We start from the raw sequence: 16,470 nt of genomic DNA, 5'->3' as shown, positions 1-16,470 counted from the left end.
ATAGGGAAGGGAAATGGAATGTTGGCCTTTATTTTAAAGGGGATGGAGTATAAAAATAGGGAAGTCTTGCTAAAACTATACAAGGCACTCGTTAGATCACACCTAGAATACTGTGAACACTTGTGGTCTCCTTATCTAAGAAAAGATACACCGGTGTTGGTGGCAGCCCAGAAAAGGTTCACTAGGTTGATCCTGCATATGGAAGGATTTTCTTATGAGGAGAGGTGGAGTAGGTTGGGCCTGTACTCATTGGAGTATAGGAGAACGAGAGGCGACCTTATTGAAACATAAGATTCTTAGGGAGCTTGACAGGGTAGATGCTGAGAGATTGTTTCTCCTTGTGGGAGCGTCCAGGACCAGAAGGCATAATCTCAGAGTAAGGGGGCGCCCAATTAAAACAAAGATGAGGAGGAATTTCTTCTCTGAGGATCGTCAATTTGTGGAATTCTTTACTGCAGAGGGCTGTAGAGGCTGGGTCGTTAAGTATATTCAAGGCTGAGATAGACAGATTTTTAACCAGTAAGGGAATCAAGGGTTATGAGGAAATTACAGGAAAATGGAGTTGAGGATTATCAGATCAGCCATGATCTCATTGAATGGTGGAGTAGACTCAATGGGCTGAATTGCCTACTTCTGTTCCTATGTCTTATGGTATGGCTTTATATGCTCCTCTGCCTGATGAGAGGTGGAAACATTGGCTCTTCAAGTCTTGAAAGGAGACAGCCAACAGTGGTCTTTATATGTGTGTACAAACCATTAAACAGACAAGGGATAACAAAAACACCACCTCTGGGAAATCTGAAACTTTAGACCAAAGAGAGCATGGGCTGAAACTGGTGAACTGCTCATGTTAAGACTCCAGTCAAAGGCAAAGAGTGATGATCACTTGCAATGATCTCTAAAATAGGATGGTCGATGTGAAAAACATAGCCCCAGAACCTCTGATCTCTGTGGGGTTGTACCTGGGAGGTACCCTAGAAGATGCACTGGGCACCACCACCACCCCCTAACCCCCAACTGAAGTCCCCACACAAGGGCTGCATGGAATTACCTGGGAAGTTCAAACTTCCAATGGGCAATTAACGTGCACTGGGAACCATCCAGTACTCCGATTTAAATCAGAGAGTTCAGATGGTTTGGACTCTCTTAGCCAAATTGTTACCCAGTAAAAGTTATAAGAACTAAAACCACTTCCAGTTCCTGGCTAGCTATTGTACTGACACCAATCCCCCATAACAACCCTCAGCGGATCCTACAATCTGCCCTCCCAATGTGCTCCCTGCCACCCCAACTACCCTCTGACCAACCCGCCGACGAAACTCCCACTACCCCTCCGGTCATCACACCATCATTCCCCGAGCCATCCCACCACCCGCACCCACCACCATCCTGCCATCCCACCATCCCCCTGATCCCACCACCATCCTACCCACTTAGCTTACACACTTACCTTCCCCCTGGCTTCTTAAAATGACTGGGACCTTTAAACTTAACTGCTTTAAGGTAGTTCAAGCCTTCAAAAGGCAATCTGGCTTCCTTTGCCCCGACACTGCTGCCCTAGGCTGAGGACCTCGGGAACCTGCTGCACTACATTTTTCTCACCTGGCCCAAGTCAGAAAGTGGGGTAATTAACGTGCAGCTCCATTCCAGCGTGAATAAAAAGGAGCCAAGTGGCAATCCGACTATGATTGCCGCTCCTCGGAAATCCTGGCCCACAGATTCACTCCAGACACAATTAGCCAACATGTCTGGGGGTTGAAGGGGTGCTCTGAATGATCTTTGCTTTCTAGTTGGATGAGCAAGGTCGCTCAAGTGGGGTTTCACTTAGCTGGACTTATCTCATGGGCTTGGAAAATAAAATCAAGCTCACTTGCCCAAGAGGTGGCTCAGAGATGTAGCGTTCCCAATGTTGTGCAAGTCTCGCTCATGTCCTAAATTCTTCCCAGTAAAATAAAATCAGACCACTCACATGGAAGCCTAGTTACGTGAGCCAGCTTTGCCAGATTTACAACATTTACAAGAAGTCAAATGCACTGATGATGTCAACTCATTTAGTTGGCAACATGTGTACTGCAGTCACTCATTTCCCCTCTTGTGAAGCATGGCCTTTCAGGTTCTCACTCAGACTCAGAGCTTCCCCAGACATTTTTAATAGCATGGTCGACCTGAATGCATCCAAATCACTGACACAGAAGTGAACATGTTTTAACCATCTGGAAGTACTGTTGCAGCATCCATCCATTCACCTCTACCACAATACATGAACCTGGAGAAGCAAATTATCTTGATGAAGAAGGAAAATAATGGGAGAAAGCATATTAAGGGTGTATGTTGCTTAAGTATACTGGGTATGATAGGAAGGGCTCAGTTAAACTATAGAGCATCTTAAAACCTCTGAACTTCTGTTCTCTTCAGGACAGTAACCACCCCCCATTCCTGACAACAAATCTGCACCAGATTGCATTGCTTTTGTAATCTTTCAATAATGGGGTTCCCAGAGCTGCACACACAAAGCTTCAATTCACACAAACGTACTCTATGCATCAATATTGCACCCAATTTTGCTGATCAGTCATAAAATGTTTATATCCTAATAATTAATCCCGTGTTAAATATCATGCTGAAGTTGTAATATTCAATCAATATATCTTTACTTTACCATCCACTGATGTTATCTATCTTATGCCCCATAGATGAAATCAGCTGAATCCCAGGAATACCTTTTGTTCCTGACATTTTTCCAGTTGAACAGTTCAGACAGAAAGGATGAATGATGTGGAGAATCTAAATAAGCCACCATTCACAATTTTTTAAATGTAGTAGTGCTGGCAAAGCATGTCCACCATATTTATACTTGCAGTGAAATTATCAAGCACTTACTCGTCGAAATGATATCAAATAGAACGTATCCCCTCTCCTACGAATGGCTTCAAAGAAATCAGGGTAACGTTTGTCTGGAGCATAGTACACCTGTAATTCACTCCCCGGGTTTCTGTGAAGGAGAGAAGAAGGAGTTAGAACATGAGCAGGGTGTAGCAATGTTACTCAAGGCCAGATCTGAGGGAACACACATTGCAAAGTATTTCAATTTATTGGCTTGTGTTATGACACAGCAGATGATGTGTGCCAGGCAGACTAAATCCACGAGGGAAACTTGATCGCATCACCACAACAGTTTTGCAATTTGTATTTGTTCTCAAGTGTCCGCTGTCCTTGCTCTTCTAGGCTAGATTAGGTGGTAGAGGTTGTGGATTTGAAACATCCTGTCGAATAAGACTTCGCAAATTGCTGCTATGCATCTTGTAGATGGTTTGCTGCTACTGTGCACTGGTGGCAGATGGGATGCCAATCAATTAGGCTGCTTTGTCTTGGATGGCATCGAGCTTCCAGACTGCTGCACTCATATTCCATCACACTTCTGGCTTGTGCCTTGTAGACAGTGGATGGGTTTTGTTAAGTCAGCAGGTGAGCAATGTGCCGCAGAATTCCCAACCTCTGACCTGCTTTTGTAACCACATCCAGATGGCGGGGGATTCCCTTGAATGCCAAGGGAAGATAGTTAAATCCTGTCCTCTTGGAGATGGTAACAGCATGGTACTGGTGTTGCATAACGTTACTAGCCTCTTATGAGCCCAAATCTGAATGTTATCCATGTGGGCCTGAACTGCTTGTGTATCTAACAAGTTGTAAATCATACTGAGCACTGACCAATCTTCAGACAACAGCCACAGTTCTGGCCTAATGATGGTCACTGATAAAGAAGCAGAGGATGGCTGAGCCCAGGACAGTTCTCAGAGGAACTCCTGCAGCTGTATTCCCTAGCTTGAGATGACTGGCTTCCAACAACCACAACCATCTTCCTTTGAGCTAGGTATGACTCCAGCAAACAGAGCTTTCCCCAAATGCCCAATTTATTTTGTAAAGGATCCTTGATACCACACTCGGCCAAATGCTGCCTTGGCATTAAGGACAGTCGCTCTCACTTCACCTCTGGAATTTAGTTCTTGTGTCCACATTCAAACCAATGCTGTCATGAAGCCTGGAGCTGTATTGTCATGACAGAATACAAATTGAACATCAGTGAGCAGGTTAATGCTGATGAAGTGCCACCTGATAGCACCGTTGCTGACACCTTCCATCACTTTGATGATCAAGAGTAGACTAATGGGGCAGTAACTGGCAGATTAGATTAGTCCTGCTTTTTGAGGTCTGGACATATCTGGGCAATCTTCTATATTGTTGGTAGATGCCAATGTCGTAACTGCACTGGAACAGCTTGTCTAAGGGATTGTTGGAGGCCAATTCTGGAACACAAGTCTTTAATGCTGCTGGAGGTTTTGTCAGGACCTACAGACTTTGTTGTATCCAGTGCTTCAGCTGTTTCATGACATCACATGGAGTGAATCAAACGGCTTGAAGACTGGGATCTATGATGCTGTGGACCTCAGAAGACTCAGATGGATTGCCCAATAGACACCTCTGGCTGAAGATGTTTGCAAATATTTCAACCTTACCATTTGCAAAGGTGAGCTCAATCTGGGCTCCACCATCACTGACTGCGGGGATGCTTGTGAAGGCTCCTCCTCCAGTTAGTTGTTTAATTGCCCACAATCAATTACAACTGAATTTGGCTGTACTGCAGAGCTTTGATCTGATCTGTTGGTTGTGGGATCGCTTAGCAATGACCATCAAATGCTACTTCTGCTACTGTTTTGCATGCATCTAGTCCTGTCTTACATCTTCACCAGGTTGGCAGGTCATTTTTAGGCATTCCTGGTACCACTCCTGGCATGCTCTCCTGCATACGTCATTGAACCAGAATTGAGTCTCCAGCTTGATTATAATGGTAGAATGAGGGATATGCCTGCCTAAAGGTTACAGATTGTGTTGGCATTCAATTCTTTTGCTGATCGTCCACAACACCTCAAGGATGTCCAGTTTTTAGCTGCAAGATATGTTCTGAAACACCAAACAACCCTACACAATCTGGTTTAGGCTTCTTCCAACAAAATACCTGATGCTATCTGGCTTAAACAAGAATTAAAAACCTGAAACCGGTGTCTTTTAATCAACATCTTTGTGCTCGTTAGCATATGTAACAGCTACCCACGATCACAGTAAATTACTTACTGCAAAACTGTGGGATGCCTACTAAATCTCCTGTCAATGTAAAGGCAGAGGTTCACAACACTAAATCATGTTGTGTAGATAGGCTGCTTATACAATTTATTTACAATGTCAAGTGATTGACAGAAACAAGAGTACTGACAAAATATGAAACAACCCAATGTCAGGACAAGACAACCAGAAATAATCCACAAGGGGCTTCATATACCCTCTGCAAGGATTAATCTTTCTGTGGCACAAATTGAACAGTACTGAGAACAAAATCCTTAACTTTTTTTTCTTGTTTTGGAATGTATCAAGAAAGCCTCCAATTTTCCTGAGCAAGCATTTTCTCATGTCAAACATGATCTTGCAGAAAATTGTTGCATTTGGGACAGAGTCCTAAATGTCTTTAGAACTGGATACATTCCTAACAAGCTTTGCCCTCCGCACCAGAACATCTAACATGCAAACAGAACAGTCAATCAATTGCTGTCACAAGGATGAACAGAGATATTGTTGGTCAGTTGTGCCACTGAAGCCATCTTCCCATATCTATGACTCTCTTCTCACAGGAAGAGCTGTAATCTGCAATTAGTGTCAGAAAGAGCTAGCCCACAGGAATTAAAATAAATAAATATATACTTACCTGCCCTTGAAAATTACACTGACACTTGAGGTCATTGGAGCTGCTTGGAGCCTGCATCGAAAGACTTCTCGCAGGCCCCAGCGAAGAGCAGCTCTGGTGGATTCAAGGAGGTTATGTCCCCTTTTTTACAGCACTTGCTGCTATAAAGCAGGTAAGTTTAAAGGGCCAGGGAAATTGACAGGCCAGGGAGAAGCTAAGTGTCCAATGTCAGTGGATAGGACTTGCAGGATTACCAGAAGGCGGGGGAGATTGGGGGGATCGGAGGGCGGGGGTCAGGGGGTCGAGGTTGGGGTGGGGGGGGGGAATCCATGTAGGGGGTGGTCGGGGGTATGAGGGTAGTTACATGGGGGTCGGTCTGGATGTTTACAAAAGTTACCCCTAAGTTAGAGGAGGTTTTAATTCTTATAACCTTTTGATTAACTATTGGTGCAACCCATTTTCTCTCAGAGGGTTGTAAGTCTCTGGAACACTCTTCCTCAAAAGGTGGTAGAAGCAAAGTCTGAGAACATTTTTAAAGCAGAGCTAGGTAGGTTCTTGATTAACAAGAGGATGAAAGGTTATCAGGGATCAGCAGGAATGTGGGGTTGAGGTTACAATCAGATCAGCCATGATCTTATTGAATGGCAGAGTGGTCAGGTGGCCTACTCCTGCGTTTAATTTATACGCTTGTATGTAAACCAAATCCTCCAACTTTCCAAGTACGCAAGTAAATAATAATGAGTATTTTCTCTCATTTTCCACCCATTGTACAACTCCTTGCAAGTCTGGATCTGTGACAGCAGTTCTTTTCATAATCTTGAAAAGCTAAATTACATCATCCCAAAGTCTCATTTTCCATCCAAGAAAACAAAGCCATCGTCTTCAACCTTTGCTCTGAACATAAATTTTGGATGCTGGATTCGTGTTCATTGCTTGCCTCTGTGGTCTGTTAAGTTGTGAAACTGACAAAAACTTGCCTATTTGGAAAGGTACGGTGAGAAGACAAGGCTCCCCAGTTACTGCTGGAATGACAATGTTGTGTTATGCTGACAAAGATGTGGGACTTAATATCAAACAGATTCAGTCCTTTTTCTATTGAAAATACCAGGCATCAGATCAAAATCATCAAAACTAAATCTGTCTCAATATTTTGTCCTGAGCCAGGGATCCAAATGAAAACCTGACAGGCCCTGAGTCACTGCCAGAATTTGAATTTGAATTTGAATTACTTAACTCACTAACATTTATTCAATGATGGTATTTTAAAAAAGCGACCTCCATTTGAAGACAACAAAACACTGCCAACCAATTTCAAAACCACCTGAAATAGCTGACTTAAAATTGTGTTCAACATAACTTCTGCCAGATCTGCAAATTGTTGCATTCTTTTCTGATGAAAAAAGAGCTTGGGGAGATCAAAGTGAAGTTATCCCACTTTATCTCTGTTGGACAGCAAATGGTTTTTGTTATGACGAGGTGATAAGGGCTCGTGGAGTTGGGGGTAATATATTAGCATGGACAGAAGATTGGTTAATGGATAGAAAATAGAGAGTTGGCATAAACAGGGTTTTTTCAAGTTGGCAGACAGTGAACAGTGGAGTGCTGCAAGGATCAGTGCCAGTTCAACGGATCCTTTTACCCACCTCCAATATTCTCCCTCCACCTGGACCCCTCCCTCTGGACTCTTACCTTCTCTTGATCTTTTCATTGAGAACTGTCGGCGCGACATTAGTCGTCTCAATTTCTCTACTCCTCTCACCCATTCTAACCTGTCTCTCTCTGAACTTACTGCACTCCATTCTCTCAGGTCCAACCCTGACATTGTCATCAAACCCGCTGACAAGGGTGGTGCTGTTGTTGTCTGGCGCACTGACCTCTACCTCGCGGAAGCTGAGCGTCAACTCGCAGACACTTCCTCCTACCTCTCCCTGGACCATGACCCCACCACTGAACATCAAGCCATTGTTTCCAGGACTGTCACTGACCTCATCTCCTCTGGGGATCTCCCTCCCACAGCTTCCAACCTGATAGTCGCCCAACCTCGGACGGCCCGCTTCTATCTCCTACCCAAAATCCACAAACAGAACTGCCCCGGTAGACCGATCGTCTCAGCTTGCTCCTGCCCCACAGAACTCACTTCTCGTTATCTTGACTCCCTTCTCTCTCCCCTTGTCCAGTCCCTTCCCACCTACATCCGTGATTCCTCTGACACCTTACGTCACATCAACAATTTCCAGTTCCCCGGCCCCAACCGCTTCCTCTTCACCATGGACGTCCAATCCCTCTACACCTCCATCCCCCACTAGGATGGTCTGAGGGCCCTTAGCTTTCCTCGAACAGAGGCCCGAACAATCCCCATCCACCACTACTCTCCTCCGTCTGGCTGAACTTGTTCTCACGCTGGACAATTTCTCCTTCAACTCCTCTCACTTCCTCCAAATAAAAGGTGTGGCTATGGGTACCCGCATGGGCCCCAGCTATGCCTGTCTCTTTATGGGGTATGTGGAACATTCCTTGTTCCAGTCCTACTCCGGCCCCCTTCCGCAACTCTTTCTCCGGTACATCGATGATTACTTCGGTGCCGCTTCATGCTCTCGTCGGGACTTGGAAAAATTTATTAATTTTGCTTCCAATCTCCACCCCTCCATCATTTTCACATGGTCCATCTCTGACACTTCCCTTCCCTTCCTTGACCTCTCTGTCTCAATCTCTGGTGATAGACTGTCCACCAATATCCATTACAAACCCACCGACTCCCACAGCTATCTCGACTACAGCTCCTCACACCCCGCTTCCTGCAAGGACTCCATCCCATTCTCTCAGTTCCTTCGCCTGCGTCGCATCTGTTCCGATGATGGTACCTTCAAAAACAGTTCCTCTGACATGTCCTCCTTCTTCCTTAACCGAGGTTTTCCACCCACAGTCGTTGACAGGGCCCTCAACCGTGTCCGGCCCATCTCCCACGCATCCGCCCTCACGCCTTCTCCTCCCTCCCAGAAACATGATAGGGTCCCCCTTGTCCTCACTTATCACCCCACCAGCCTCCGCATTCAAAGGATCATCCTCCGCCATTTCTGCCAACTCCAGCATGATGCCACCACCAAACACATCTTTCCTTCACCCCCCCTATCGGCATTCCGTAGGGATCGTTCCCTCCGGGACACCCTGGTCCACTCCTCCATCACCCCCTACTCCCCAACCCCCTCCTATGGCACCACCCCATGCCCACGCAAAAGATGCAATACCTGCCCCTTCACTTCCTCTCTCCTCACCGTCCAAGGGCCCAAACACTCCTTTCAAGTGAAGCAGCATTCCACTTGCATTTCCCCCAACTTAGTCTACTACATTCGTTGCTCCCAATGTGGTCTCCTCTACATTGGAGAGACCAAATGTAAACTGGGCGACTGCTTTGCAGAACACCTGCGGTCTGTCCGCAAGAATGACCCAAACCTCCCTGTCGCTTGCCATTTTAACACTCCACCCTGCTCTCTTGCCCACATGTCTGTCTTTGGCTTGCTGCATTGTTCCAGTGAAGCCCAACGCAAACTGGAGGAACAACACCTCATCTTCCGACTAGGCACTTTACAGCCATCCGGACTGAATATTGAATTCAACAACTTTAGGTCGTGAGCTCCCTCCCCCATCCCCACTCCCTTTCTGTTTCCCCCTTCCTTTTCTCTTTTTTTTCCAATAAATTATATAGATTTTCCTTTTCCCACCTATTTCCATTATAAAAAGAGAAAAAGAAAGAAAAAAAATATATTTATTTATTTATTTTTTTTTTTTTTACATCTTTTGTGCTCTCCCCACCCCCACTAGAGCTATACCTTGAGTGCCCTACCATCCATTCTTAATTAGCACATTCGTTTAGATAATATCACCAACTTTAACTTTAACACCTATGTGTTCTTTTGTATTATTGTTGTTGACATCTTTTGATGATCTGCTTCTATCACTGCTTGTTTGTCCCTACAACCACACCCCCACTCCACCTCTCTCTCTCTCTCTCCGCCCCCCACACACACACCTTAAACCAGCTTATATTTCAACTCTTTCTTGGACTCGAACTCAAGTTCTTTCGAAGGGTCATGAGGACTCGAAACGTCAACTCTTTTCTTCTCTGCCGATGCTGCCAGACCTGCTGAGTTTTTCCAGGTAATTCTGTTTTTGTTTTTGTTTTGGATTTCCAGCATCCGCAGTTTTTTTGTTTTTATTATTAGTGCTGAGGCATCAGCTGTTTACAATCTATATCAATGACTTAGAAGAGGTGACAGAACGTAGTGTATCGAAGTTTGCTGATGATACCAAGGTGGAAAGGTAAGCTGCAGGGAGGACACAGAGGCTACGAAGAGATAAAGGCACATTAAGTGAGTGGGTAAGAAGATGGCAGATGAAGCATAATATAGGGAAGTTTTAAGCTCTTCAATTTGGTCATAAGAATAGAAAAGATTTTTTTTTAAATGTGAGAAACTTCTTAAGTGTTGATGTTCAGAGAGACTTGGGCATGCTTTTATAAGGAATGCAGAAATTTAGCATGCAGGTGCAGCAAGCAATTAAGAAGGCAAATGGCATGTTGGCCTTCATTGCAAGGCAACTGGAGTAAAAGAATGAAGAAGTCTTGCTACAGTTGTACAGGATTTTGGTGAGACAACATTTGGAGTACTGTGTGCAGTTTTGATCTCCACATTTAAGAAAAGATATACTTGCATTGGAGGCGGTACAACGAAGATTCACTAAATTGGTAAAAGCAAAATACTGCAGATGTTGGGAATCTGAAATGAAAATAGAAAATGCTGGAAAAATTAGGTCTGAAAGCATCTGTGGAGAGAGAAACAAAGTTAACATTTCGAGACTGGATGACCTGAAGAAGGGTCATCCAGACTCGAAACATTAATTCTGTTTCTCTCTCCACAGATGCTGTCAGACCTGCTGAGTTTTTCCAGCATTTTCTGTTTTTATTTCACTAAATTGGTGCCTGGGATAAAGGGTTGTCCTATGATGGGAGGCTGAGTAAATTGGGCTTATGTTCTCTGGAGTTTAGAAGAATGAAAGGCGATCTCATTGAAAACTACAAAATTCTGCGAGGGCTTGATAGGTTGGATACTGAGAGATTGTTTGCATTGGTTGGGGAATCTAAAACGCATAGGCCCAGTCTCAGGATAGGGTGCCGATCATTTAGGACTGAGATGCGGAGAAATTACTTGACTCAAAGGGTTGTGATCTTTGGAATTCTCTCCTCTAGAAGGTTGTGGATGCTCCATCACTGAATGCATTTACGGCTGCGATAGACAGATATTTGGTCTCTCAGAGAATTAAGGGATATAGAAGCAGGTGGGAAAATGGAGTTAAAGCTAAAGATCAGCCATGATTGTATTGAATAGGGGAGCAGGCTCCATGGGCCGTGTGGTCTACTCCTCCTCCTCCTATTTCTGAAGTTGTTAAAGGGTGAACTGGCTCCCCTCTATTCAACCTTCTCAGTTGGTGACAACAAAGATTTAAGTGTCTTTTTCACAAGGATATGCCTTTTCCAAATCAGAATGTGTATAATTATTTAGGTTGTGAGCAATAAGGAGCCAATCGAACAAGCTTTGCTTTAGTCAAACAAAGAGCAAATTTATGAACCACTAAACCAGAGAAAAAAAATAAAAACGCTACGTGCAGCATTTGGACTCTCACACTCACATTCATTTTATTTCGGATACTTGTGAGTGTGCGAGAGTCCAGGAGAAAACAAGGTAAAAGAATATACAGTTAAGTGTCCTTTGATCGTCCTTGAGGCATAGCTTTTAAACACAATTAGGGTTAGCTGGTTTCTTGGATGCAATCAGGTGTAGAAGATGTTGCGATAATTGCGAGGTCTCGCCTCACTATTAGGTTTCTAGTAGAGTTGGCTCTGGGTACACTGAGCAACACCCTTATTCCAAGAGAAAGAGGAGAAGAGAATGGCCCTCAGCTTGTTTCCTCTGCTCAAGACTTCCTTGACACAGCTCTGTGTCACTTGCAAAAATCTCTCTTGTGACTGGCAGCCTTGCCTTGAAATACTTCACCCAATGTGCATTTCAAAGAAGCTTTGGGTGTGTCTGAACGTGGCAGCCTTTGTTTCAATGTCCTGTACTTAGAATTTTTAGTGTCTCTTCCTTAGGCAACTACAAGTTTTGAAGGGGTGGCTGGATTATCAGACTTGTTTCTCTCTTCATACCCCCCGAGGGTGATTTTTGGTTTCCCACCTTCATCTTGCGTTTTTAAGCAGTTTGCTCTCACTTCAAACTGCAACATTTCCAATCAGCTGAAAGTTGAAATATCATATTTTCAAAATTAAAGGGGCTTCATAACAGTCTTGGATAAGGGGTCAATAATTCAGAGAGTCAATATTACAAAGATAATATATTGCATCGGATATGGGATTTAAAGCTCAGCTGTGGGTTAAGTAGGGTACCCAGATGTATATGGCCTGATTCATCCTCGCAGAGCAGCCAAGGTGAAAAATGGAACCAGTGAGAAGGATACAAAGTTCTTGTCAAGGTTTGAAAATAATTACTTCAAATTTGCTTCAATTGAATGAAATTCTAGCTCATGAATGACTTCATGTCAGACATGCAGGTTGCCAAGCAAGAGGTGGCTATAATGGAGAGTGATAATGAACTGGAACTCATTGCCTACAAGGGTAGAGGAAGCAGGGCTGTTACTTTAGAAGGAAATTGGATTGGCGTTTGATGGAATAGCCCCTGTCCAGTTATGATGATAGAATGGGGTTCACTGGATTGCATGACATACAGCCAGCTTGTACTTTTGTGCCATAATGACTCTCTGATGTATTGGTTGAAGCTGGGTGCTGTTTGCAAACACATGGAAGTTGACCCCAGTGCTTACCATGTTACTTAGGGGCACCACATTGGGAGTATTGCATAGGAAAGCCATTCACGGAAATGTACTGGCAGTACCAAGAGAGTGGTAAAATCATGTTTGGGCAAAACCATACAGTTAAATGGAGTAGACATGTAGAGCAGGGTCCTGCAATGGGCAACACAGAGTATTGTCGAAAGGTTGAGGGGGATAAGAAGGGATCTCTCAGCATGGTTTGTTCTCAAGGATATCTTTGCCGACTTCCACCAACACTATCAAAGTGCTGTGAACAAGCCCAGAGTGAAGAGATTCCATCAAGGAATACGAACAGAGCGCTGCAAACTCATTTATAGACCTTAGAATAAAAGAAAGATTAAATGAGACAATAGTTTGAGGAATAGAACCTAAGTGCTGGTGAGCACTATGGCCATAAAAGATGGTTCATTGGTCAGGAGTTACATACAACAAGAATGGAGAGCAAAACTTATAACCGAATGACAATGGTGAAGTACAAATTCAGGGTCTACAACAGATGGAATTTATTGGTGGTCAACTAAGTATTTTTATTCATTCATGGGGTGTGGGCATTGTTGGCTAAGCCAGCATTTATTGCCCATGAGAAGGTGGTGGTGAGCTGCCTTCGCAAACCGCTGCATTCCATATGGTGTAGGTACACCCACAGTGCTGTTAGGGAAAGAGTTGCAGGATTTTGACCCAGCAACAGTGAAGGAATGGCGATATATTTCCAAGTCAGGATGGTGAGTAGCTTGAGGGCGAATTTCCAGGTGGTGGTGCTCCCATGCATCTGCTGCCCTTGTCCTTCTAGATTGTTGCTGTCGTGTGCTTCAAAGGTGCTGTCTAAGGAGGCTTGGTGAGTTCCTGCAGTGCATCCTGTAGGTGATGCACACAGCTGCCTCTGTGTGTCGGTGGTGGAGGGAGTGAATGACAATCAAGTGGATTGCTATGGCATGGATGGTGTAAAGCTTCTAGAGTGTTGTTGGAGCCATACTCATTCAGGCAAGGGGAGAATATCCCATCACACTCCTGACCTGTGTCTTGTAGGTGGTGGACAGGCTTTGGGGAGTCAGGGCGTGAGCTACTCGCTGCAGGATTCCTGGTCTCCAACCTGCTCTTGTAGCCGCAGTATTTATATGGCTAGTCCAGTTCAGTTTCTGGTCAATGGTAACCCCACCTCCAGGATGTTGAACATAAGGGATTCAGCAATGGTGATGCCATTGAATGTCAAGGCATGATGGTTAAATTCTCTCTTGTTGGAGATGGTCATTGCCTGGCACTTGTGTGAAATGAATGTTACTCACCACTTGTCAGCCCAAGCCTGGATATTGTCCAGGTCTTGCAGCATTTGGACATAGGCTGCTTCAGTATTTGAGGAGTGGTGAATTGTGCTGAACATTGTGCAATCATCAGCGAACATCCCCACTTCTGACCTTATGATGGAAGGAACGTCATTGATAAAGCAGCTGCAGGTGGTTTGGCCTAGGAAACTACCCTCAGGAACTCCTGCAGTGATGTCCTGGAACTGAGTTGACTGACCTCCAACAACCACAACCATCCTCCTTTGTGCTAGGTATGACTCCAACCAGCGGAGAATTTTCCACCCGATTCCCATTGACCCCAGTTTTGCTAGGGCTCTTTGATGCCACACTCGGTCAAATGCTGCCTTGATGTCAAGGGCGGTCACTCTCATTTCACCTCGCAAGTTCAGCTCTTTCGTCCATGTTTGAACCAAGGCTGTAATGAGGTCAGGAGCTGAGTGGCTCTGGCAGAATCCAAACTGAACGTCAGTGAGCAGGTTATTGCTAAGCAAGTGATGCTTGACAGCATTGTTGATGACCCCTTCCATTACTTTACTGATGATTGAGAATAGACTGATGCGGCAGTAATTAGCCGGTTTGGATTTGTCCTGCTTTTTGTGTACAGGGCATAACTGGGAAATTTTCCACATTGCTGAGTAGATGCCAGTGCTGTAGGTGTACTGGAACAGCTTGGCTTGGGGCACGGCAAGTTCTGGAGCACAAATCTTCAGCGCTATTGCCAGAATATTGTCTGGGCCCATAGCCTTTGCAGTATCCAGTGCCCTCAGCAGTTTATTGATATCAGGTCGTGTGAATCAAATTGGCTGAAGACTAGCAACTTTGATGCTGAGGACCTCCGGAGGAGGACGAGATGGGTCATCCACTTGGTACCCAGGGGGTACCTTCATATCAATGATCAAGATTGATCAAGTCAGACCTAAAGCAGAGTTTAAACCTAGGGTAATCCTTGAAGAATAAGTGGCTCAAAAAAAAGCCAATTACTAACTTTATATTGCTGGGATTCCATTCAAGTTTAGAACACAGATGATTATAGAGTAAGAAGCAATTCAGCTCAGGAAGTTGCTGCTGATTCTTCACTCAAGCAAAAGTAAACCCATTGACCAGCTCTCCACTTAGCCATTTATCATCCTCTGTTTAAAGTATTTACCTAATTTTCCCTTTTAAAAAATTGCTCGTCTGCCTTAACCTGTAGTAAAGCTTACTATGCTGTAATAACACCTCCCTTCTACTCCACTCAGTCAGGATTTTAAAACCTGAGCCACAGAAAACTCATTCCTTCTTAGGAGCATGAACACTTCGTCTTCCACCATCCTGGTCGTTAAAAGATACAAAAACAATTGAGTGATTCACTCAGCCATGGATATCCATAATTTTAAAAATCTTCATTAAATCTCCTCTTAGCTTCTTGGCTCCAGTAGAAATAGCTCCTAGTATCTCAAAAGCTTTTCTTATAACAGTAGTTTCCTGTTGCTGCAATTTGGTGCATCTACCCAGTACGTGCTCCAGGACTTGAAAGTGCTTTCATGAACGGGGAAACCAAACTGCACACAGCATTCTAGCCTAGTCAGGGCAGTTTTACAATGAAACACACTGTGCCATGGCATGGTGTCCCCAAATAACTGGGGGCCCCCAAGATGAATGAGTTCCAAAGCATTTAAACTGGGTGTGCAAACTAATACTACATTTCCAAAGTTAAAAAGGGAAGTGCCGAGTAAATTAGTTATTTTTGGGACCGAGTCCTATGTGTGACGAGAATGACCGGCACCCGGGGTGGTCTTGGCAACATCTCTTCCCCTGATCAGCTACAAAAACATACTCGAAGAAACTATCTTTCAGATGCACTCCCTTTACTGATAATTGGTCATTTTGCAAAGAAGGTCTGTCTCAGGCTCCTTCAAACTTTGACAAAGGAAATAGTAAGACTCTGCTATTCCACCAGGGAAGTAATGCTTAGAAAATTAAGTTTGAAAGGAGTTTGAAATGTTCGAAAACGATACTAACGCATAGCTAGGAACTTCTCCTTTTCCAAACGGACTGCCACAACAATTATATTTCCTCCTTTTTTTAATAAATCCTCTCCTCCTATATGCACTCTCTCTATGACACAAGGCATGCCACTTGCTAACAAGCCTAGCACAGACTGCTAGGGGCACACGGTGAGCCAGCTGGCTTCACCCAACAATTGTGAAGTATGTCTGCTCCCTTCAGCCCATGATCGTCAATGCAAGGAGAGAGCTCATTCACTGGTTGCTTGAATGGATAACCAGGATGTCAGTGGTGGCTCTGGTGCAATCAATCAGGCCTCTGGGTCAGATGGTTGTGGGTTTAAGTCACACTCCCATCCAGACAGACACTCCAGGGAAGTGCTGATCTGTCAGAGATGCTGCCCTTGGATGTAAAAGATCCCATAAGGGTATTTTGAAGAAGAACAGGTGAGTTACCCTTGGTGTCCGGGCTAATATTTGTCCCTCAATCAAAATCACACAAAACAGATTCTGGTCATTATCACATTGTTTGTGAGAGCTTACTGAGTGTAAACTGGCTGTGGCATTTCCC

At 44.4% G+C, this 16,470-nt stretch overlaps 1 protein-coding gene across 2 annotated transcripts in view; it reads right to left on the bottom strand.

The window, feature by feature from the left end:
* Window positions 1-16,470, bottom strand: part of atf6 (activating transcription factor 6) — a 368,108-nt gene that overhangs the window by 185,892 nt on the left and 165,746 nt on the right. For both annotated transcript variants that reach the window (XM_041207876.1, XM_041207877.1), the window contains one exon: window positions 2,881-2,992. In XM_041207876.1, coding sequence (XP_041063810.1) covers window positions 2,881-2,992 — 112 coding nt within the window. The remainder of the gene's footprint in view (window positions 1-2,880; window positions 2,993-16,470) is intronic.

This window comes from Carcharodon carcharias, chromosome 16 (assembly GCF_017639515.1).
Source record: "Carcharodon carcharias isolate sCarCar2 chromosome 16, sCarCar2.pri, whole genome shotgun sequence".
Classification (NCBI taxonomy): Eukaryota; Metazoa; Chordata; class Chondrichthyes; order Lamniformes; family Lamnidae; genus Carcharodon; species Carcharodon carcharias.
This window is presented reverse-complemented; position numbering and strand designations above follow the sequence as displayed.